The sequence below is a fragment of the Dipodomys spectabilis genome, unplaced genomic scaffold, assembly GCF_019054845.1.
Source record: "Dipodomys spectabilis isolate Male_0828 unplaced genomic scaffold, ASM1905484v1 ptg000034l, whole genome shotgun sequence".
Classification (NCBI taxonomy): domain Eukaryota; kingdom Metazoa; phylum Chordata; class Mammalia; order Rodentia; family Heteromyidae; genus Dipodomys; species Dipodomys spectabilis.
Window position 1 is genome coordinate 2,637,123 of NW_024870711.1, and position 24,732 is coordinate 2,661,854.

The 24,732-nt window shown below is 48.0% G+C and overlaps 1 protein-coding gene across 2 annotated transcripts; it reads right to left on the bottom strand.

Moving 5' to 3' along the window:
* Nucleotides 1-190: 190 nt before the first annotated feature.
* Nucleotides 191-22,094, bottom strand: Mkrn1 (makorin ring finger protein 1). 2 transcript variants are annotated; one of them, XM_042677158.1, is made up of 8 exons: nucleotides 21,842-22,092; nucleotides 11,026-11,154; nucleotides 4,524-4,753; nucleotides 4,028-4,254; nucleotides 2,234-2,448; nucleotides 1,486-1,596; nucleotides 945-1,083; nucleotides 191-619 (listed from the first exon to the last, which is right to left on the bottom strand). In XM_042677158.1, exons 1-8 carry the CDS (start codon nucleotides 22,009-22,011, stop codon nucleotides 410-412), a joined length of 1,431 nt encoding a protein of 476 aa, XP_042533092.1. In that variant the 5' UTR covers nucleotides 22,012-22,092; the 3' UTR covers nucleotides 191-409. The 2 variants fall into 2 exon arrangements, with proteins under 2 accessions (XP_042533092.1, XP_042533093.1); XM_042677159.1 differs by lacking the exon at nucleotides 11,026-11,154 and having other exon boundaries at nucleotides 21,842-22,094.
* Between the last annotated feature and the right edge of the window lie 2,638 nt (nucleotides 22,095-24,732).

A 24,732-nucleotide genomic window follows, 5' to 3' on the forward strand; every position in this document is an offset into this window, starting at 1 on the left:
AATGCCAGCTCAGGTCCCTCTGTCTATCACCCTGCTTCCTGGACCCTAAAGCACAGCGGTTTTGAACTTGTTTCAACCCAGGGTGTGGAAAAGTCCATCAACACAATCTGCCTCAAAACAGAAGACGCAACAAACCTACACTGTCTGACAGTTATAGTCATGTTACCAAAAAGAAAAAAAAAAAACCCACTAACTTTAAGATTTATTTTTGTAACTTTTTGAAACAGAAAAAAACGACACACTCTTGGGGGGAAAGGTGAGGGGTGGAGGAGCAGGCCCTAGGTAATGATCACTACAGCACCTGGAGTTTAGAAGCCTGCCTGGGAGAGCCACACGCACTGCCACACAGCACAGGGGACAGCTATGGTCTGAGGCCTGGCAGAGCAGTTCTCACAGCACGTAAAAGCCGCTATAAGTCCAAGTCATAAAAATCTTCCAGCTCATCGTGAAACAAGTCCCACTCATCCTCAGAGTCTGTCAACTCATCGTCTCCACCTGCAGCCAGAAGCATAAGCAACATCTCGCCCAGCTCAAAGGTGACAACCTCCTCTTCGTCTTCAAAGGGGCTGCTGTTCTCTCTTTCCTCAATGAGCTCCCAGAAGTGGTTCCTTCGTTGGGCCTGTAAAAGACAAGGCCCATGATAGGGGATGGCACTGCATGGTGGTGGTGTCTTTAGCCAGTGGCTTGTAACACAAGCCGTCTAGAGCATCCGAAGAGTTCTCATTTCTCATTTCCGGCTCCATCTCCATCTCCCCTCCGGCCACCTGCTATCAATCAGGCTAGGGTCCTCAGCACTTGGGTGTCCTGTCTCCTCCCCCAACCCCCACAGTAAGTTCTCCAAGGCTTGTTTCCTCCTTAAACTTAGTCCTGTGTGTTGTTTCCCCTATACCATAATGTGTACAACTAGCATGTATATTTTCCCCTCATGAGAAAATCAGAGTTACCCGGTATCGCCTCGAGGCTCCCACTTTCTGTCTCTGCGGCTCTTCTCTCCGGCCATCGGGGTACGCATGCTTGTAGAAACAATTACCCCCAAATGGGCAGCTCCCGCGTCCTTCATCGAAATACCTACATGCCTTGTTGCTGGAAAGGAAAATAGTGCACACCTTTGTTCACAGTGGGCTTCCGGCATGGAACAGACTGTGGGCAATCTCTGGAGGCTGAGGCAGACCTCACAGCGCTCCTCAGTACTGATGGGCAAAACTGACTAGAAATAGTCAGGAAGAGTGAAAACATTCTAGAAAGACAACACGCCAAGATAATTAAGAGGATAGCTGTTAACATGGACTCAGAACCAAGCAGAAACTCCCCAGGTTTAACTACCAGTAGCAGACTCATTTCAATACAGTCCCTTGGAATGTAACCCCAAGATTGCATCATAGGCAGAGACAGAGCCATGAGGGGTGAAAATGAAAACAGTACTGGGAAGTGAAGTGTAGGAAGAAGGCACTGCTCCACACAGCCCTTCTCGCAAGGTGCTCATACCTCATGGCCTCCTTGTACTTCTGAATGAGTTTCTGCTTTTCTTCTTTCTCCTCCACCCAGTACTCACTTGGAATGACAAAGTTAGATGTGATGCGGCATTCGGGGCAGGACCTGGGAGACAAGGAACAGGCTGCAATGCACGCACTTTAACACACCTCCCCAGACCCCATGCTGCCTCCAGCCAAGAGACGGAGCTGAGAGGCTCAGGACACTTCCTGAAAAGGTTCCGCAAGCACCTGCTGTCCCTTCTCTTTAGAGGCAAGACAAACTGCTTTACAAATCCAACTCAATTGGCTAGCTAGCTCATTGGGAAGAAAAAAGAAAAAAACCTGGTTTAAGCAAAAAAAGACATTTCACACAGACTTTTTCTTTCATTTTAAATAAATTTATTTTCTTGTAAAAGGATGGTGGACTACTGACTAGCTTAATGGATAGAATAGGAAAAGAAACCTAAAAACGTTGAGTTAACATACATTCAGAGCGACGTAAGGCTTGTTCATAGAGCCTAAACAAACTGGCTACTTCATTTAACAATCTCCTCAGAAAAAGCATGAAATTCCTTAAAGAAAACTAGATAGGTAAGACTGACTAACCTAGCAGGTAGCTGAAATACAAGGATTCAAGTTCCTCAGGTTTAAGGTCAAATGCATGCATTCAAATGAAGTCCACCTGGCTGGAAGTTGGCACCAATACTATAAATTCTTCCCCCAAAGAGAAAGCACAGATGAAGGTTGGAGAGGAGTCTCACTTTATGATCTTGCTCTCAAATTGCTTAGCACTCCTCCACTTGCGAATGCATTTGAGACAGTAGGTGTGGTTGCAGTTGGAGAGGATGCCAAAACGGCGCTCACTGGGATTGGCCTTCTCATAGACCACTTCCATACAGACGCCACACACCATGTCCTTACTGCGCTGCACGGCAAACGAGAGCTCCATGTCCTTCTCGTGGGCCTCAATGCAGGACTGCAGGAAAGGTGAGAAGATGCACGGTCAGGTATCTGCAATCCTGAGACTTCAATGCCTCAAAGGGCTCTGCTCCTGAGCTCACTTAATTATCTGCTTTCTCACAGGGGGACCACCTGTAATCTTACATACTCAAGAGACTAAAATATGAGGATCAAAGCCAGCCTGGAGAGGAAAGTCTGTGAGAATCTAATCTATTATCCTGCAAAAGGTAGGACATGAAGTATGACAAGTGGTAGAGTTTCAGCCTTGAGTGGAAAAACTCAGGGACACTGCCTAAGCACTGAGTTCAAGCTCTGGAATAGGTACCAAACCCTCCATTCCCAGCCTTACTCCTCACAAAAACCTCTACTTTCTGGCTGGGGGTCAGTGGGCTCATGCCTGTAATCTAGCTACTCAGGAGACTGAGCAGAAAAGTGAGACTCTGCTGGGTACCCGTGACTCACGCCTGTAATCTTAGTTACTCAGAAGGCTGAGATCTGAGGACAGAGGTTCACAGCCAGCCTGGGTAGGAAAGTCCATGGAAGTGGCACTATGGCTCAAGTGGTAGAAAGCTAGCCCTGAGCTGAAGAGCAGAGGGACAATGCCCAGGCCCAGAGTTCAAGTACTGCTACTGGTGTGCCAGCACATATGCACACAAACACATACCACTCATTCTGCTTTCTTCATAGGTGAACCCAAGTGCAACCCACCTATAAAAGGACCCCACAAGTAACTGCACAATGATGAAGTGAACTGTGCAACTCGTGGGGTAGAAATGGGAGAGTACAAAAGGAAATGTACTTATCACCTGATGTATGTGAGTGTAACCCCTGTGTATCACCTCTACAATAATAAAAATAAGTTCTAGAAAACAGGAACCCACAATACCTTAAAATCAAACTAGAAGAACTCAATTTCATGAATTGAAAAATTACTCAAATTTTTTTCTGCCCTAAACAGCAACTTCTACCTTTGCTGTCCACCACGTTGAAGGAAGGTTTTCATACTCTGTTAATTTTCTGTTTTCTAGATGGAGAGTTTGCTTATGTATGATTAAGCTGACTTAATGCTTGCCTTGAGCAAAAGAAGCTCAGGGACAGTGCTCAGGCCCAGAATTCAAGTCCCAGGACCAGCAAAAGAAAAAAACCCAACAAACCAAAAAAATAGTCTGAGGGTTTGATCCCTCAGTACCACAGAAAGAGCCAGGAGTGGCACTGTGGCTCAAGTAGTAGAGTGCTAGCCTTGAGCACAAAGAAGCTCAGGGATAGTACCCAGTCCCTGAGTTCAAGCCTGACTAGCAACCAAAAAAAAAAAGCCTGGGTAGGAGGGAGGGGGAAAAAAAAGCCAGCCTGAATTCCTCAAAACATGACTTTTTTTTTTTCTTGGAACAGAGTTGTGCTAATCATAGACTAGTTTTCAACTTGCAACCCTCTGCCTCCGTCTCCCCAGTGCTGTGATTTTAGAGTGTGCACCACCATACCCAGAGGGTACCATGACTTCCTGACCTATCATCCCATTAGCCCAGAGAGGAAAAAACATCCCTATGTACTTGTCCACATTGAAACAAAGTATGGCTCCCGTGGCAACTCGCACTTACTTTGATGTGCTGTGACCTCTGGGCTGCATCCATGGGGTGCAGGACCTGCAGCCCACACATGTCACATGCGTCGCCATGGAGATACACACAGTTCTCCCCATAGCGGCACTCTCCCACCGCAGCATAAGGGCACAGCTGCTTCTTGCTTTCCACTGCCGCCTGCTCCTTCTCAGATTCCACCTCAGCCCCTGAGCCCTGCAGGGGTGCTTCAGGGCAGGAAGGGGCAGCTGCAAATGCAGAAGAACGGTCAAGGCCGCAACAAGCAGGCAACTGACAACCTAACCTAAATTTTACTTCAGCTCCAGCATAGTCTATTGAAACTTGGTTGTTCCCATATTCCCCCCTTAGTATTTGTTTTTTGGGCTTGAACTCAGGGCCTTGAGCTTACTTGGATTTTTTTTTTTTTTTTTTACTCAAGGCTAGCTCCACTTCTGACTTTTTGTTGGTTACTTGGAGGTAACTGTTTCATGGACTTTTCTCCTCTGACAATACTTACTCCGGCCGCAGTATGGCTGCCCAGGAACGAACTCGATGGCATTCACCCAGTCCTCGGAACCTGCCCCGCCCACAGCTGCAAGGTTTGGGTTTCCTGACTCAGCTTTGCCGGTATCCATTTCAGTGAGCTGTCCAACTCCAGAAGGGAGACTTGAAGCAGCTAGAGATGGTTCTGTGCTTGGATCTGTAGCAGTCGCTTCTTCCTGTTTCAATGGCTTGCTGTGTTCATATCTGCAAATCATTAGAAGTATGTTTACTATCCAACTATACATAGTCCCTCCCTGCTGTTTGTTTTTTATCTTTTTTATTTTGCCAGTCCTGAGGGCTTGAACTCAGGGCCTGGGCACTGTCCCTGTGCTCGAGGCTAGCACTTCTTCCACTTGAGCCACAGTACCACTTGAGCCACTGGGCCACTTCCGGCCTTTTCTGTGTATGTGATACTGAGGAATCGAACCCAGAGCTTCATGCGTGCTAGGCAAGCACTGTACCACTAAGCCACATTTCCTGTCCCTTCTCTGCTATTTGTAAACTATTTCCAAACTTTAGTGCACACATATTCCCTCAGTCTGATACGGGGGTATTTTATTTTATATCAACATGAAAAGGAAAAGTGTACTTATATAATGTACAGAATTAATCTTTTCCACATCTACACATCACTGCTTTCAATTTTTGCCTTCTCCGGTCTCCCTCTTTTCTTAACAGTATTTTTTTTTTTTTTTTTTTTTTTTTGGGATCCGGTTGTAGGCCTGAACTCTGGGCCTGGGCGCTGTCCCTCAGCTCTTCAGCTCAAGGCTAGCACTCTACCATTTGAGCCACAGCACCACTTCCGGCTTTTTTCCTTTTTGCCTATGTGGTGCTGGGGAATCGAACCCAGGGCCTCATGCATGCAAGGCAAGCGCTCTACCACTGAGCCACCTTCCCAGCCCCAGTATTTTTTTTTGTCTTCTTTTTTGGTACTGGGGATCGAACCCAGGACGTTACACTTGCTAGGCAAGCGCTTTGCCACAGAGCTACATCCCAGCCCTCCCCATTCTTTTCATCTACAATCATTAAACTTCTCTCCAGAACAGGGAAGAACCCTACTTCAAGAAACAACTTGCTGCTTTTGATAAAGCTCAGCTCTTCTAGCCTCACTCTGAGTATCAATTATGCTCGGTGTAAGCCTGAACTGCTGTCAGCTGCAGCACGTGACCGGAGGCTACTGCAGTGAAGCAGTGCTAATGATGCATATGGTTCAAATCAAACCTGTGACTCAAGTCCATGGTCCCAGCTACTCAGCAGACTAAGATGTGAGGTTCTGTTTGAAGATACCTGGGGACTTGCCTCCAATTAACCAGTAAAAAACTGAAAGTGGAGAATATGGTTCAAGTGTCAGCTTTCAACAAAAAAAGCCAAGTGAGTGTGAGGCCAAGTTTAAGCCCTAGTACCTGAGGGAAAAGAGTGGGTCATGGGGGCTGGGAAGGTGGCTCAGTGGTAGAGCGCTTGCCTTGCAATGCATGAGGCCCTGAGTTCGATTCCCCAGCACCACATAAGCAAAAAGAAAAAAAAAGCTGGAAGTGGTGCTGTGGCTCAAGTGGTAGAGCGCTAGCCTTGAGCTGAAGAGCTGAGGGACAGCACCCAGGCCCAGAGTTCAGGCCCCACAACCGGAACCCCCCCCCCCCCCCAAAAAAAAGAGTGGGTCATGGTTCTGTGGACCATGGTTTGTATTGATTGGGCATTTTTATCAATGCTGGTGCTCTACCATTTGAACCAGTTTCACTACTAGCCTTTTGGTAGTTGGAGACAAAAGTCTGACTTTTCTGCACAGGCTGTCTGACTTTGAAACCTGATCCTCAGATCTCAGCCTCCTGAGTACTTAGGATTACAGATGTGAGCCAACACATCATGTGCTCACTCTCAGAACCTGTTAGAGATTTTGGAACAATGTGATTATCAGTAATAGGTAATGAGTAGGGCTGGCAACATGCTTAGTGGTAGAGTGCTTGCCTAGCATGCATGAAGCCCTGGGTTTGATTCCTCAGTACCACATAAACATAAAGCCAAAAGTGGCACTGTGGCTCAAGTGGTAAGAGTGCTAGCCTGGAGTAAAAAAAGCTCAGAGACAGTGCCCAGGGACAAGCCCCGGGAGTAGCAAAAAAAAAAAAAATTTTTTTAAAGTAATAAATATACCTAGACATTTTCTAAAATGAGGAAAAGAGAAGAAAAGTTCTCCTCATGTCCTAAACAGAAGTCTACTGCTAAATGTGATCTAACAGGACTATGGCACCACCTGGATAGCTATGGAGGATGAGATCTGAGGATCGTGGTTCAAAGCCAGCCCCAGCTGGAAAGTCTGAGACTCTCATCTCTAATTAACCACCAGAAAACCAAAGTGGTGCTAAAGTGCTTGCCTTGAGCAGAAGAGCTGAGGGACAGCATCCAAGACCAGAGTTTGAGCCTTACAACCAACAGCAACAAAAAAAGTACCAGAAAAACTGACCCCTCTGGCTCTCAGCACTCTGAGGCAGAATATTACAAGCAACCCTGGAAGCATCCTTGATTACAACTGCTTCTAACCTTTGCACTAATCTCAGAAGAGGTAAAAACGGCAAAGAAGAAATACATGAGGGGGCTGGGAAGGTGGTTCAGTGGTAGAGTGCTTGTCTTGCATGCATTAGGCCCTGGGTTTGATTTCTCAGCACCACATAAGCAGAAAAAGCTGGAAATGGCACTGTGGCTCAGACGGTAGAGCACTAGCCTTGAGCTGAAGGACAGCCCCCAGGACCAGAGTTCAGGCCCCACGATGGGCAAAAAAAAGAAAAAAGAAAAAAAGAAATTCATCATCACTGACAAAGGAAATACAAATCAAAACAACGCTGAGATTCCATCTCACTCCAGTTCGACTGGCCAACATCATGAATTCCAACCACAAATGTTGGTGGGGATGAGGATTGCAATTCAAAGCCAGCCTGGGCAGGAAAGTCTCAGACTCTCATCTCCAATGAACCACTCAAAAACTGGAAGGAGCTATGGCTCAAAGTAGCAGAGCACTAGCCTTGAGCAAAAAAGCTCAGAGACAGCACCCAGGCACTGCATTCAAGACACACGACCAGCAAAACAAACAGCACTAGGCATAGCTGGGCACCAGTGGCTCACGCCTGTAATCCTAGCTGCTCATCAACAGGCTGAGTGAGATCTGAGGATCATAGTTCAAAGCCAGGAAACCATAAGTCTGTTTTTAAAATATTATATTGTCATTGTAGGGGTGATGTACAGAGGGTGACAGTTACAGGAGTGAGGTAATGAGTACATTTCTTTTTGAACCATGTCACCTTTTTCCTTACTCTGTCCCAGATTTTCCCACCTGTCCCCATCCACAAATTGTACCGTTTTTTCCAGTGTCTAACAGTACCACTGCATTATTTGTTCAACCTTTGTCCCACACCTTTTCTGTCCTTAACCCTTATCCTCTCAGAGACTAACAAGACAAAAAAGAAAAGACAAAAACAGCAACTACAGGGCTGGGAATGTGGCTTAGCAGTAGAGTGCTTGCCCAGTATGCACATACTCAGTTAACACATACACAGAAAAAGCTGGAAGTAGCACTGTGGCTCAAGTGCTAAGAGTGCTAGCCTTGAGCAAAAGCAGCTCACGGACAGTGCCCAGGCCCCTGAGTTCAAGCCTCAGGACTGGCAAAAAACAAAACAAAACGAACAACAACCACCAAAAAAAAAAAACAGCAACTATAATAACAACCACAAAATCTGTTTCTATTTCTTGGCATTCATGTCATATGCATATAGCTAGTCTTTGTAATCCTCTCATGAATATCCTCCTCTGGTCTCACTGTGTGACTGACTGACCGTCTAGAGTCCTATATAATTTATCACATCCCAGTGTATTTTTTTCCCCCAGTCCTGGGGCTTGAACTAGGGCCGCTGCTGGCTTTTCTGTTTACGGGTACTGGAGAATCCAACTCTGGGACTTCATGCCTGCTAGGCAAGCAAGCACTCTACACCACTAAGCCACCTTCCCAGCCCCCAGTGTAATTTTTGACCAGTCAGTGTGTTTACTTGTAGATTTATAGGCATATTCTAGTTACTACAAATGAGGAGAACCATGCAACCTATGTTTCTTCTTTTTCAATGTTTCCAAGTCTTCCCATTTCCTTACAAATGGCACAACATCCTTTTTTCTATCTAACAGGGTATCCAACAGAACACAAATGGCACCACACACACAACTCGCACAACCATGATGACTGAAACATTGTTTGCCATAGTCAAGATATGGGATCATTCTATGAGACTCTTATCTCCAATTAATTAACCACCAAAAAACCAGAAGTAGAGCTGTACTGGCTGTACTACTAGCCTTGAGCAAAAAAACTCAGGGACAGCCCTGACTTCAAGCCCCAGGACCAACACCAAAAAAGAAGGGGGAGGCGGGGGAGACATATATATATATATTCATATTTTTAAATGAGTAAGATATAAAAATGTCAGTTCTCTTTCTTCATCTCCCCTCCTGTAGTACTGAGGATTGAATTCAGGATCTTCTGTATGATAGACAAACACTCTACCACTGAGCTGTATCTCCTGTGTTTCATCTTTTGTGTGTGTGTACCAGTACAAGGGCTTGAACTCAGGGCCTTGTGCTCTTAGTCAGCTATCTTGCTGATAAGTGCTCTACCATTTGAGCTGTATCTCCAGTTCTGGCTTTTTGCTGGTTATTTGGAGGTTAAAAGTCTCTCAGGCTTGCCTGCTTGGGCTGGCTCCAAACTGTCAGATCTCAGCCTTAGTAGCTATATATGATAGGTCACCAATATCTACTTTTTAAGTTTGTTTAAAAAAATAGCTGGGCTGGGCGCTGGTGGCTCACGCCTGTAATCCTAGCTACTCAGGAGGCTGAGATCCGAGGATCGCGGTTCAAAGCCAGCCCGGGCAAGAGAGACTGTGAGACTCCTATCTCCAATAAACCACCAGAAAACCGGAAGTGGTGCTGTAGCTCAAGTGGTAGAGCGCTCGCCTTGAGCTGAAGAGCTGAGGGACAGCGCCCTGGCCCAGAGTTCAAGCCCCACGACCGACAAAAAAAAAAATAGCTGGGCACTGGTGGCTCACTCCTGTAATCCTAGCTATTTAGGAGGCTGAGATCTGAGGATCACAGTTCAAGCCAACTTGGGCAGTAAATAGTCCATGCGACTCATCTCCAATAAACATCCAGAAAACCGGAAGGGGTCCTGTGGCTCAAGTGGCAGAGTGTTCACCTTGAGCTAAAGAGCTCAGGGACAGTGTCCAGGCCCAGGCCCAAAGCCCCACAACCAACAAGACAAAACAAAAATAATTATTATTATAATAATAAAACACCCAAAGTAGCCAGGAACCAGTGGCTCATGCCTGTAATTCTAGCTACTCAGGAAGCTAAGATCTGAGGATCTTGGTTCAAAGCCAGCCCGGGCAATAAAGTCTGTGAGACTCTTATTTCCAACAAACCACTAGAAAACCGGAAGTAGCACTGTGGCTCAAGCTGTAGAGCACTCACCTTGAGCTTTAGAGTGCATGGACAGCACCCAAGCCCAGAGTTCAAGCCCTACAACCAACCAAAAAGAAAGAAAAAAAAAAAAAAAAACACCAGGGGCTGGGAAGGTGGCTCAGTGATAGAGTACTTGCCTTGCGTGCATGAGGCCCTGGGTTCGATTCCTCAGCACCACATAAGCAGAAAAGGCCAGAAGTGGGGCTGAGGCTCAAGTGGTAGAGCGCTAGCCTTGAGCTGAAGAGCTGAGGGACAACGCCCAGGCCCAGAGTTCAGGCCCCATGACCGACCAAAAAAAAAAAAACACCAAAAGTTGCCCAAGCTAGCCAGAAATATCATTTCTCGACCAGCTTTTAATTTCCTAAGTATGCCACATCTAGCCCTCTTGGTGGAAAGGAGTCTTTTTGAAAGTATTAAATAGTTTAGGGGCTGGGAAGGTAGCTCAGTGGTAGAGTGCTTGCCTTGCATGCATGAGGCCCTGGGTTCAATTCCTCAGCACCACATAAGCAAAAGGAAAAAAAGCCGGAAGTGGCACTGTGGCTCAAGTGGTAGAATGCTAGCCTTGAGCTGAAGAGCTGAGGGACAGCGCCCAGGCCCAGAGTTCAGGCCCCAAGACTGGACCCCCCTCCCCCCAAAAAAGAAAATATTAAATAGTTTAATGGTATTATGTATAAAACTAGGCATTTTAGGGGCTGGGAAGGTGGCTCAGTGGTAGAGAGCTTGCCTTGCATGCATGAGGCCCTGGGTTCAATTCCTCAGCACCACATAAGCAAAAAGAAAAAAGCCAGCAGAGGCGCTGTGGCTCAAGTGGTAGAGCACTAGCCTTGAGCTGAAGAGCTGAGGGACAGCACCCAGGCCCAGAGTTCAGGTCCCACGACCGGACCCAAAATAAATAAATAAAAATAAAAAAATAAAACTAGGCATATTTACACTTATTTCTTCTCCTAACCCATCCTTGAACAGAAACAAATTCCTAAACAAGTTCTTACCTGCAGCGGTCTCCGTAAATACAGTACCCACGTTGAAAATACTTGCACACTACACCATATGGACTGTCAGAGAGGTCGTGGGAGTAGCGACAGTTATCTCCTTCCTTACAAACCCCGTGCATAAAATACCTGGAAAAGGGACCACAAAACTAGATGAAAAGCCAGTCCTAAAGAGCTCGTGCCAAGACATTTTTCCAGGGCAAGAAGCAAGAAAAGCGAAAGGGAACCTGGACTGTGTGGCCAAAATCACATACGGGCCAGTCTGTAGATTGAAGTACTAAATCTTTTACTTGTTTATAAGTGTATTTTGCTTTTTGTTGTGTTGCTAAACACAGAATTTTGCACCTTATTGCAAGCACTTTACCACTATCTATATCCCAGCAACTATCTTAAAGATTTATAGTCGCTACAGGTCATGTTCGACCACTGTCATCATTTTACAGTTGTAGTAAGGTAGTTTCTTATTTTCCACTGACTTGAGCCACAGTGGCAGCTCTATCTAAAGAACAAATCAAAGATAAAGAGAAACTAAACTGCAAAATATCAGGCTACAGCTTTGTGTGTCTGAGTTCAAGAAGCTACTTTAATTCTTTACAAGCCAGTGGCTCATGCCTGTAACTCTAGGTACTCAGGAGGCTGAGATCTGAGGATCACGGTCCAAAGCCAGCCAGCCCAGGCAGGAAAGTTCATGGGAATCTTATTTCCAATTAAATACTAGAAACCCAAAGTGGTGCTATGGCTCTTGAGCTGAAGAGCTGAGGCCCAGAGTTCAAGCCCGATGAGGGACCAAAAACAAAAACAAAACAAGTGGCTCAGTGGTAGAGTGCTTGACTTGCAAATTGAGAAGAAAAAGGTGTGAAACAGGACCCAGAAGAGAAAACCGTAGATGGTTCTCAGTGGACAATAGTGACACAGCATTCTGCAGAATGAGGTAGAGAAATGTGACAATAGTGGAATAGCAGAGAAACAAGACATAGAAGCTGGGTGGCGCTGATGGCTCACATGCTTGTAATCCTAGCTACTCAAGAAGCTGAGAACTGAGGATCTCCGTTCAAAGCCTGAGCAGGAAAGTCTGTGAGACTTTTTTTTTTTTTTGGGGGGGGGGGAGTCTGTCATGGGGCTTGAACTCTGGGCTTGGGCACTATCCCTCATCTCTGCAGCTCAAGCAGCTTGAGCCACAGCGCCACTTCCAGTTTTCTAGTGGTTTATTGGAGATAAAGAGTTTCAGGGACTTTCCTGCAGGCTGGCTTTGAACCATGATCCTCAGATCTCAGCCTCCTGAGTAGCTAGGATTACAGGCATGAGCCACAGGTGCCCAGCTTTCTGTGAGACTCTTATCTCCAATTACCCAGCAAAAGAAGTGATGTCTTGGAAGTGGCGCTGTGGCTCAAGTGGTAGAGCGCTAGCCTTGAGCTGAAGAGGTAAGGGACAGTGCTCAGGCCGAGTTCAAGCCCCACGACCGACAAAAAAAAAAAAGAAGTGATGTCTTAACTGGGAGAACCCTAGCCTTCAGTGGCAATAAAAAAACAATAACTTCAGAAGGCCAGAGTTCAAGCCATAGTTTGGGAAGAAAACAAGAACATCCAAGATCATCCCAAGGCAGAAAATGTAATTTGTATCTCTGGGACAGTCTAACTGGAGATGAGGCCCAGGAACTGGTATTCCTCTAAACTGTACCTATCTTCCTATCACAAGCTTCAGTCAGGGTTCATTTTTCCTCTGCCTTTTCTTTGATTGGTCTTTCCCCTGAGCAAGATCCTCAAGGTTTCATCTTGGCAGACCAGAATTGACATAATATGCATCTACCTGGGTATGAATGTGGTTGGCCTGTAGAGGCCACTGCTGCCCATGAGTCATGGTTATTGAGATAATGACAGCAGTCAGTACCTTTCTTCAAAGCAGAGTTCTCTCTGCTTCCTGCCTGTATGCATTGAGCAGCTTTCTTCCTCTTAGGCCTTTCTACCAGATTTTCACCTTTCCACAGACCTAAAAGCAAAAAAGCAAGTCTACCATGTGTGAAATCCTCTAAAACTAATCAAGACAAAATAAAACTTTCCTCAAGGGCTGGGAAGGAGGCTCAGTGGTAGAGTGCTTGCCGCCTTGCATGCATGAGGCCCTGGGTTCGATTTCTCATCACCATGTAAGCAAAAAGAAAAAAGCCAAAAGTGGCACTGTGGCCCAAGTGGGTAGAGCACTCGTCTTGAGCTGAAGAGCTGAGAGACAGCGCCCAGGCCCAGAGTTCAGGCCCCACAACCAAAAATAAAACAAGAGCATGTAGCTCTGTGGTAGAGCACCATTTTTTACCTGCTGCTGTTAAGTCTTGGTCTCTATCCTTAGAACTTGTGCTATCACCACCCAAATTATCCCTAGTTGGTTAATAACAGGTTCTTGTGCTTCTTGGATTCTTCTTTACAGCCGTCCTCAGGGTAACATGCTACCTTCACCTTCCACACAAACTCAACAGGGAGGCCATCCCAGCGAGGTTTGAGTTTTGGGAAGCTGGTCCTAGGGCTTGAACTCAGGACCTGGGTGCTGTCCCTGAGCTTCTCTGGCACAAAGCTAGGGCTTTAACCGCTTCTGTGTTAGGTCCACTTTCAGCTTTTTCTGTAATTAACTGGAGATAAAGAGTCTCATGAACTTTCCTGTTGGGCTGGCTTTGAACCATGATTCTTAGATCATAGCCTTTGTAGTAGCTAGGATTGGGGATGAGGGTTATTTGGGTACCAGCTTTTTCTTTTTGGAGGTATGTTTGAGACCAAGACTCAAACTTGGTATTCGACACTTGCTTTCACTCACTAACTGGTATTTTACAACTTGAGCCACAGAGCCAACCATTCAGCTCTGTGTGTGTGTGTATACACCAGTACTGAGGGTGTGTGTGTGTGTATACACCAGTACTGAGGCTTGATCTCAAAGCCTCAGGCTCTCACTTGCCTTTTTTGCTCAAGGCTGGTGTTCTACCACTTACAACTTTTTGCTGGTTAAGAGTCCAATAGACTTTCCTGCCAGGCTAGCTTATAATTAGCCTATGACCACCATTGCTGGGCTATGTTGATGCACTTGATTATGTCAAAGTATATCTATACCAATCACCCTTGGCAGCTGCCAATTCTCCCTTCCCACTGCTAGTTGCTTCATAGTGCCCACCCCAATAGCTGCAGGCTCATGGCCAGCTAGACCCTCTTCCCATGCCACTACCACTACCATTATGGTGGGACTGTACTATAAAATCAAAAATAGCAGAGGACAGATGTGTCAGTAGACACAGCAGGCGGAGGATAATGCAGCAGGGCCTATTAGCACTTTGGCCAAGAGCAGGAACAAGTCAGTCTTCCATGGCTGAAGGGACCCAGTGTCCTGGGCTCTACATATCATGTGTTCAGGTACCAGGATTATCATCACTCAACACCCAGGCCAGGGAGGAAACATGGTCTGCTGTCCACCTTGCAAGTAAGGAAAAGGAGATGAAGCTATCCAAAGAGGGTCAAACTCACAAAGATAAAACAAGTGTGAACACACACTCATCTATTTTCAGCAAAACCATCCTTGCCTGACACAGTAGAGCAGGCAGCAAGGACCAGGCAGCACATGACCACGTGATGGTGAGGGCCAAAGATGCAACTGGTGCTCCCACAGAACCTGGATTAGATCTAGCAGAGGAGGAAGAGGACATGCAGTCTAGAAACCCCAGACAAACCAGGAGCTGAGGCAGTTGCTCACTGATGGAACGCTTGGGTGGAACGCTTATTTACCTAGCTTGTTCTTGAAGTCCTAGGCTCCATTCCCAACCCCCCCCCCCCCCACACACACACTGAGAAAAGTAATCAATAACCGAAACGTTAACCTGAACAACACACTAGAGGAAAGCAAACCAAAAGGACAGGAGTCTCAGACATTGTGCCAAAGGGGATTGTAGTAACTAACTAGGCCAGGAAAACATAGGAATAACTTTTTCCTGTATTTTTTTTTTTTTTTTTGGCTGGTCATGGGGCCTGAGCTCTGGCCCTGGGTGCTGTCCCTCAGCGCTTCAGCTCAAGGCTAGCCCTCTGCCACTTGAGCCATAGCGCCACTTATGACTTTTTCTGCTTATGTGGTGCTGAAGAATCGAACCCATGCATGCAAGGCAAGCACTCTACCACTGAGCCACCTTCCCAGCCCTCCTGTATTATTCTTACAAAAAAAAAAAAATAGATGTGGGAAGATATAAGATCTAACTTAAGAGCCAGCTGGGTGGTGTATGCCTATAACCCCTGAACTGTCTATGGTTCTGGTAGCATTGGCTTCTTTGAGGCTCACACTTGCTAAACAGGCATTCTCTCACCAAAGGCACACCTCTAGCCTGTAATCCTTCATTTCTGGAGACCAAGGCAGGAGGATCCAGAGTTCAAGCCCATCTCCAAACAAAACTAAGATGCACAAGTAGCCTGGCTGTAAGGATTAAGCAGCCACTGTATCATCCTGTATTGAACAACCAAGAGAAAGAGAATAAAGCCCTAATTAGGGACAACTGTCTTTCTGAGGGTCATATCCTTGTCACAGTAGTCCATATATATACTTGGAAAGCTGAGAAGAGACTTGAACATCACAGCAATTGGCTGAAGAATTTCTAAGCCAGGTGCTGATGATAGCTCACACCTGTAATGCTAGCTACTCAAGAAGCTGATATATAAGGATAAAGGTTCAAAGCCAGACAGGATAGGAAAGTCTTTGAACCCTTATCTACACTAAATTACTAAAAAAAAAAAAAAAAAAAAAGGGCAGAAGTTACCACTTCTGTGGTAGAGCACTGGCCTTGAGCAAAAAAGCAAAAGAAGCAAGACCCTGAGTTCAAGCCCCAGGACTGGGGGGGCGCGCGCGTGTGCACACACACACACGCGCGCGCGCGCACACACACACACGCGCGCGCGCGCACACACACACAGAGTCAAAAGAATTTCTAGTAGGTCCAGGCTTACTTTTTTACATTTTGTTTTGGGGGGGGGGGGGGGTCTGGTCGTGGTACCTGACCTCTGGGTCTGGGCACTGTCCCTCAGCTTCAGCTCAAGGCTAGTGCTCTACCACTTGAGCCACAGCACCACTTCCAGCTTTTTTTCTTTTTGCTTTATGTGGTGCTGAGGAATCGAACCCAGGGCCTCAGGTATGCAAGGCAAGCGCTCTACCACTGAGCCACCTTCCCAGCCCCTTTACATTTTTTTTTTGAAGAAAAACAAAATCAATCCGGCGCTGGTGGCTCACGCCTGTAATCCTAGCTACTCAGGAGGCTGAGATCTGAGGATCGCGGTTCAAAGCCAGCCCGGGCAGGAAAGACCGTGAGACTCCTATCTCCAATAAACCACCAGAAAACCGGAAGTGGCGCTGTAGCTCAAGTGGTAGAGCACTAGCCTTGAGCTGAAGAGCTGAGGGACAGCGCCCAGGCCCAGAGTTCAAGCCCCACGACCGACAAAAAAAAAAAAAAAAAAAAAATCAAGTAAAATGCTTAGAATCCTTATTTCAACCACCAGACACTTCTAGCACTGGGGAAGTACTATAACAAAGCAGCATTTGAACTGGAAATCCCCAGGTGTGGTAGGACATGTCTATAGAATCCCAGATACTCAGCCGATGGAGGGCAGAAGGAGGAGATACGGAGTTTGAGGGTCAAGTGGTAAGAATGCTTGCCTAACTAGCCAGAGGGAGGTCCTGGGTTCCATCTCTAGTGCTGCAAAAAACACACAAGTACCTAAATTCAAGCTTAGAATTTGTATGCTACAACTTTTGTTTAAGTATCAACTATTCTAAATCCACACTCCAGAAGAGGTGGAGTTACATTCTAGCGTGGCTCTCACTGCAGGTGGCAGTGGCCTGCAGAGGGCAGCATAACACAGATTTTCTTTTCTTTTTTCTTCCTCTTCTGCTCAAGGCTAGCACCCTACCTACCACCTGAGCCATAGCACCACTTCCTTCTGGCCTTTTCTGTTTGTGGTGCTGAGGAATTGAACCCAGGGTCTCAAGTAGGCAAGCACTCTACCACTGAGCCACCTTCCCAGTCTCAGATTTTTTTTTTTAGTCCAGTCACAGGACTTGAACTCTGGGCCTGAGAGCTGTGCCTAAGCTCTTCAGCAACGATTTGAGCCACAACACCACTTCCAGTTTTCTGAGTGGTTAACTGGAGATAAGAGTCTCATTACAGTTGCAGTATCAGCTCCCCAAGCCTGTGCTGCGGCCCTGGCCGGTCAGTGTAGGAACCTTCTCAGTAAGGTTGCTTCTTTATTAAAAAAAAACAAAAAAAAAGTCTCATTACAGGCGAGAGTCACTGGCACCAGGCTAAGCTATTCATTCTTAAAACTTTCCTTAAGCTGCAAAACAGCAATGAGAACTTGGTGAAGCACTAAGAAAAAAAATAGCTGGGGCTGGGAAGGTGGCTCAGTGGTAGAGCGCTTGCCTTGCATGCCTGAGGCCCTGGGTTTTCCTCAGCACCACATAAGCAAAAAGAAAAAAATAGGCCGGAAGTGGCACTGTGGCTCAAGTGGTAGAGTACTACTAGCCTTGAGCTGATGAGTTGAGGGACAGTGGCCAGGCCCAGAGTTCAGGCTCCACACCGGACCCAAAATAAATAAATAAATAAATAAATAAATTTTTAAAAAATGTTTTTTTTTTTAATTCAGGCTTGAACTCAGAGCTTTCTGTTCTTGCAAGTTTGTACTATGTCAATTCAGGTAGCCACAGCTTTAAATGCCAATTTATGCAATCAACTATGTGTTAGGGAATGGGAAAAGGAAGGAAACAACAGGTGAGACTTGATCTTCCAGAGGCGGGGACTGTTCACTGAGATATAGCCTTGTGGGCTTGGCAACTGTGTGAAGAGCTGGGACAGGAGTTGGGGTTTTATGGGGTCTGAGCAAGGAGACGGGTTACATGAGCTTAGTATGAGGGGTGACTGCAGGTGCAGGTAGAGAATAGGGTAAGTATTTCTTTCTCCAAGGTCTCAAGCTTTTTTTTTTTTTTTTGGCCTCTGGGTTGTGGGGCTTGAACTCTGGGCCTGGGTGCTGTCCCTGAGCTCTTCAGCTCAAGGTAAGTGCTCTACCACTTTAGCCACAGCACCACTTCCCATTTTCTGGTGGAGATGAGTCTGATGACTTTCCTGCCTAAGGTAGCTTTGAACCTTGATCCTCAGATTTCAGCCTCCTGAAAACCTAGGATTACAGGTGGGAGCCACTTGTGCGCGGCCAAGGTCTCAAGCTTTTTTTTTCCTGTTCAAACAGCTCTCCATCTGTTTTGCCTAAATGGTTTGGCTTTCACAGGATACAGTGTTCAGTCTTCCAATCTCTGAACTGTTTGTTTGTGGCCTCACAGCCTTCAGAGGCCAGGCCCACAGTGCAATGTTTACAGCCAGGCTCAGGTCAAATGGCCCACCTGCATCAGGTGGTCTGCACACATCTTTGGTGGCTTGCCTGGTATCTGTATGTGCCTGGGAAAATTGGGGGGGAGGAGAGTGTTCCAATTCTTTACTAAGTACCTGCTCTGCTATGGAGTGCTCTCATCAGAAAGCCAAGGTCTGGATCAGATTTCAGTTATTCCTACATGCAAAGGAGATCTAGATGTGCTTGAATATACCTATAATCCTAAGGCTTGGGAGGCTGGGACAGGAGATGAGGGAAAATTCCAAGACAGTTTGGGCTCTAAGGCTCAGTCTACACACACACACACACACACACACACACACACACACACACACACACACACACACACACACACACACACACACACACACACACACACACACACACACACACACACACACACACACACACACACGTTGGGCACTGTGGCTCACACCAGTATAATGAAATAATTTGAAGATGAAGATGCAAAATAAACAAAAATTCTGTTGGCACCTTCCTGGGTCTAGCAGGGCCAGCTTGGCCATATGGAAAATAGGGAACTGAGTTTAACTGGCACTACCTTGTCTTCCTGGTGATGAAGGTGAAGTCCCATCTCTCCCAGGTGAGAAGCATGCCTGAATTCTTAGAGGCAGGGGCAGGGACTTGGATGATAAATTACTGGATTCAGTCAGTGATATGCCTTGAACTTGGGAGACTCTTGAGTTTCCCATGACGCGGACCAGCTCATGTGCCATGCCGCCATGCCTTCTGTCTGTCTCCTGTCTCCTGTGTCCTGGCTCTCCTGTCACAATGGCCTCCCACTTCAGCTCTCCACTGCGGTTGATCAGCTTTGTTAGTACTGTTTTTTCTGCTCTCAGTTTTCTAACAGTAGATTAATTAGAGGGGCTGCAGGTCTTTGGAACAGGAGTCCACCTGCAGATGCCAGCTTTCTATCGACTCCCAAAATGTGGCTTGTTTTCCAGCAACGGGATTCGCACCTGAGATAACCTTACATACTGGAACTACAGAAAACAATGTTAAACACTTAAATCCAAGAAATGCTAAAACAACAACAAAAACAAACCTGTAGTGCCTGGCCAGTGGCTCACTCCTATAACCCGAGCTGCTCAGGCAGCCATCCTGTGAGTCATCCTGTTGCCAAGGCTGGAATCTAAAATGGACGTGTGATTCTCCAGCCTAAAACACCCTCGTGCCTGGAACTACGTGTGTACTATTATCAGCTCGTGGTGGTTGTTCTTTTGAATTTGGTTGCCAAGATAACTGTACCGAAGGGCTGGGGAAACAAAAGCTTCTGCCTAGCACATGCAAGCCATAGGTTCAATCCCTAGGATGGCAAAGGGGTAGAAAAAGGTTCCTGATTTAGGGTAACTGTACCAAGCATAAGCTATGTAAAGAGATTGAGGATGAGCCCTGGTGGCTCAGGCCTATAATCCTACTCAGGAGGCTGAGATCTGAGGATCATGGTTCAAAGCCAGTCCACGCAGGAAAGTCCATGAGACTACTATCTCCAATTAACCACCCAAAAGCCAATAGTGGGAGTTGTGGGTCCAGTGGTAGGGCGCTAGTCTTGAGCAAAAACAGCTCAGGGACAGTGTCTACAACCTGAATTCAAGCCCCAGGACCTGAAGGGACAAATTCACTTATAGACTGGGTGTGGCTCAAATGGTGAAGTGGTCACCTAAATTAACTAAGGGGCCTAAATTCAATAACCAGCCTCCAAAAGCCAGGTATGGTAAATCGTGCCAGTACTCCTAAGGCTAATGCACGATGAGAGGAAGAGTTCAAGGTCAGCCTGGGTACAAAACAAGATTCTGTTGCTGTGTGGTAGTGGCTGTTGCCTGTAATCCTAGCTACTGAAGAGGCTCTGAGGTATGAGGATTATGGTTGGAGGCCAGCCCAAACAGGAAAGCCTGTGAGACTCTTAGCCGGAAGTGAAGCTAGGGCAAAGCACACAGCATTGAGAGAAGAAGCAAAGAGACAATGCCTTTAGTTCCAGCCCCAGTACTGGCTGACCAAACCAACCATCCCATGGTTAAAAGGGTTTTTGAAGGTTTTTTTTTGGAAATGCCAGGCAAAGAAAGGCAACAATGATCCTGGCTCCGTGGATGCCAAAGCAGACGTGAGGCCAACCCGCACTTCAGTGACATCCTGTATTCCTAGATTTTTTTTTAAAAAATCAACCTTCTCAAATTCAGGAGCGTGTCCAAGGTACGAACTGACATACACTGAGACTGTAATGAATTTACTTAGGAAATTCACTAGTGCACGCGCAACACACACACACAAAATCAACTGCAACATTATAGTGAACACAGAAAGATTCAAATAATTGTTTCCATGAATAGGAAGCTTAGAGATAAATTCTCATTGCTTGACACATTGCCCTTGAGTCCATTCTCAACACCTATGGAGCAGACAGAATAGGCTGCACGGCTTTCTATGTCTCTTAATTAAGCCTGGTATTCACCTTCCATGTACCAGGCCCAGGACCAGTCACTGGCCGTTAATACAACTGTCACCTGAAAAGCTCCATCTGCGACAACCATCGCCGTGAAAGCCGGTGAATTCTGCGTGGGAGGGAAAGGCGCCGCTGGCCGCCTCTCCCACCGAGTCAACCCCAGCGGGAGCGCTGCGCACTGGCGGCCGATCACTGCTCCAAATGACCTCGGACGACGGACCCTCCATGGAAGCAAGCACCCCCCGTTCGGCGCACACGGGGCGACTTCTCCCAGGCCCGCGTAACCGCCACCGAGCACCCGCGTTCTCCTCTCGCTCACCCAGACCCCACCAAACCTGTCTCCTGGGCTCCCCGCTTCCTGGGGAGGACGCGGGAATGTCAACGCAGGAACCCCGCCGTTTCCAAGCGAAAATGGCAGCTCCGAAAACCCCCAGAGGCGGCGGAAGGCCACCCCGGGGGAGGGTTCCCCCACGGCCGCCCGGTCCAGACAAAGCTCGGAACCGCCCGCCCGCCTCCACACACGCACAAAAGAAAATGCACACACGAAAAGCTGCGGGGCGGGGTGCGGGGCGCCGAGGAGAAGACGTCACCAACGGATGAGCCGGCGCCGGGTCCCCCCCCCCCCCGGCGTCCCGCCGCCCCCCCCCCGCCCGGACCTCGGGGGTGGGAGGCCGGGGCGGGGGGCGCTCTGGGCTCACCGCACGTCCGGAACGCAGGGGCCGCCTCCGTCTCCCCGGGGATGCGGGGCGCAGGGCCGGGGGCGGCGGTGCCACCGGGGTCCCCCGCAGCGAGCTAGCGGGCGCGCGCGGCCGGTCTCCGCGGCCCGGCGGGGGTTGACGCAGCGATCACGGGGGCCGGACGGCGGAGGGCGGGACGGCGGGGGGGGGGGGGTCGCGCCGACGCCGGCCTCCTCCTTCCGGACCCCGCCCGGCCCGCAGCCCCCTCCCTCCGCCCGGTCACGCAACGTCCCACCTACCTGCAGGTGACCTGTTTAGTCCAGCCGCCGCCGCCGCCGCCGCCGCCTCCCCCCGCCCCCGGGGACGGGGCGGTGACCGTGGGGGTCGGGGTGAGGGGCGCCGCCGCCGCCGCCGCCGCTCCGGCTCCTGATGTTGCGGCTGTTGTTCCGGGAGCCGCAGCCTCCGCCATTACTGTTTATCCCACACGGCAATGGCCCCGGAACTTCCGGGATCACATAGTTCCGGTCGGGCAGCGGTGGGGCGGGGGTGGGGGAGGCGGCACGGCGAGGGGAGGGGGCTGCGGGGAGGGCGCGGGGGTGGGGGTGCGGGGGGAGGCAGAGGCTCCCGCTCGCTCCGCGCCGACCCCGCGTCGCGTCTCCCGGCGCCTGGGCCACGCGGGTTGCGGTTCTCGGCGCGCGCCCGGGCCCCGCCCCCGGCGCCGCTGATTGGCGGAGCGGGCGGGGAGGGGCGGGGCCGAGCGGACGCGGCGCAGGTGTGTACAGATGCTCCAAAGTCCGCACCCGGGCGGCGATTGCGCAACTGGAGCTTTCCCCAGGGTGGACGGGGGGTGGGATACCTATTCTCCCCGCAGCTGGTAGGTCAGGGAAATGTCTCACCCTAACCTCGGGCAGGTTCTGGAGAGGATTTGGGGCCCGGCGAGTAAACCAGTTACGAACTTTCCAGAAACACTGCCAGAACCACAGCCTTTCAGAAAGACCACTGCAAGCTTTCCTCGAGAACTACCTTTGCTGTCTGCTCAGGACTAGTGTCACTCCTGTTTATTTGCTAATCTTGTTGTAAAATAAATGGCTGTAACACTCAGACATCTTTAAATTTCTCCTGGCCGTAACCTCAGAATCCGTAGTTACTAGAGTGAGCCTATACTCCCTTGCATTGTCCATTCCTGAATTTAAAAAAGCACTAATCGCCGGGCGCAGGTGGCTCACGCCTGTCATCCTAGCTACTCAGGAGGCTGAGATCTGAGGATCGAGGTTCAAAGCCAGCCCAGGCAGGAAAGACCCTGAGACTGTAATCTCCAATAAACCACTAAAAAACCATAAGTGGCGCTGTGGGTCAAGCGATAGAGCGCTCGCCTTGAGCTGAAGAGCTGAGGGACAGTGCCCAGGCCGAGTTCAGGTCCCACGACCGACAAAAAAAAAAAGCAGTAATCTTTGGAAACAATTTTTTTTTTTTTTTGCTGGTTGGTCATGGGACCTAAACTCTGGGCCTGGGCACTGTCCCTCAGCTCTTCAGCTCAAGGCTAGTTAGTGCTCTACCGTTTGAGCCATAGCACCACTTTGAAAACAATCTATTTAAAATGACAAGTTGGGAGCTGGGAAGGTGGCTCAGTGGTAGAGCGCTTGCCTTGCATGCATGAGGCCCGGGGTTCGATTCCTCAGCACCCCATAAGCAAACATAAAAAAGCCGGAAGTGGCGCTGTGGCTCAAGTGGTGGAGTGCTAGCCTTGAGCTGAAGAGCTGAGGGACAGCACTCAGGCCCAGAGTTCAGGCCTCACAACTGGACCCAAAAAATAAAATAAAATAAAATGATCAGTTGTCTGACAGGCAGGCAGCAGATGACTGCCTTTAACACCTGTAGCATAGTAAATACATAATACCTTTTATCTTCAATTTTTCCAATCAGCCAGGCTAAGTATTTTAACCTCTAACCCAAAAAAAATGTAGTGACTAAGCAATCTCTAGAATTGACAGGTTCTTATGAACTCGCAGCTTCTCATCTTCCTAGCTTGGCCTTTGAGGCAGCTTTCTTCTCAAACAATGTAGAAGCAAAAGAAGGGACTAAATGAGTAAAAACTATATTTGGGAGGGGGGGAAGGGGAAGGGAACAGTGCCTCAGGCCTGTAATCCTAGCTAATCTGGATTTGAGATTTGAGGATTGCCGTGTTTTGCCAGCCAGGACACTAAATCAAAGACTCATTTCTGGCAAAAGCTACAAGTGGAGTGTGGCTCAAGTAGTAAGAGTACCAGGCTTGAGTAAAAAAGGTAAGCAAAAAAGCAAAAACAAAACAAAAGCTGTGCATTTCTCATTACTATAAACAACTACTAGATAATATCTAGGATATCTGTTAACTTTCCATCCTGGTGGCAAAATACCTGAGAATATCAAGTTTAAAAAGTAAAGATATGGGGCTGGGTATGTGGCTCAGTGCTTGCTTAGCATGCTTGAAGCCCTGGGTTTGATTCCTCAGTACCACATAAACAGAAAAGGCTGAAGTGGCGCTGTGGCTCAGGTGGTAGAGTGCTAACCTTGAGCAAAAGCTCAGGAGAGCCGGGAGCCGGTGGCTCACGCCTGTAATCCTAGCTACTCAAGAGGCTGAGATCTGAGGATCACAGTTCAAAGCCAGCCCTGGCAGGAAAGTCCAATAAACCACTCAACAACCGGAAGTGGCATTGTGGCTCACACTGTACGCCTGGAGCTGAAGAGTGCAGGGACAGTACCCAAACCCAGAGTTCAGGCCCCATGACCGACAAAAAAAAAAAAAGGTCAGGGGCAGTACCCAGGCCATGAGCTCAAGCCACATGACCCCTCAAAAAAAAAAAATTAGGAAAAGAGTAAAGATGTACTGAAGGAAGGAAAGACAAGGGGAAAATGAGGTATGGTCAACTTATAGCTTATTCAGGAGATATTCATCCATCTACTTCAATATTAATGTAACAAAGTCATGAAACAGCATAACTTGAGGAAAATGAGGCCTTGTGAAGGCAACTCAGAAATATGGTTTTCAGAAACATAGACGTGCCATCTTTCCTTCAGGGGGACAACAGAATGCATTTCTTCCGAGGGATGCATTTCTTCCTACCCCAAGAATTAACACTAGTCTGACAGGACATATGCTTTCTTGAGAAAAATGCTTCCCCAACACTTAAAATAACCATCTACCCAAAGTGGA

Excerpts from the sequence above, each read along its gene's own strand:
- Mkrn1 (XM_042677158.1), bottom strand. The coding sequence starts at position 22,011 with ATGGCGGAGGCTGCGGCTCCCGGAACAACAGCCGCAACATCAGGAGCC. Across the intron at positions 1,084-1,485 it reads AAGTACAAGGAGGCCATGAG|CAACAAGGCATGTAGGTATT; the intron begins GTATGAGCACCT and ends TTTCCTTTCCAG. Across the intron at positions 620-944 it reads GAGCCTCGAGGCGATACCGG|GCCCAACGAAGGAACCACTT; the intron begins GTAACTCTGATT and ends TGTCTTTTACAG.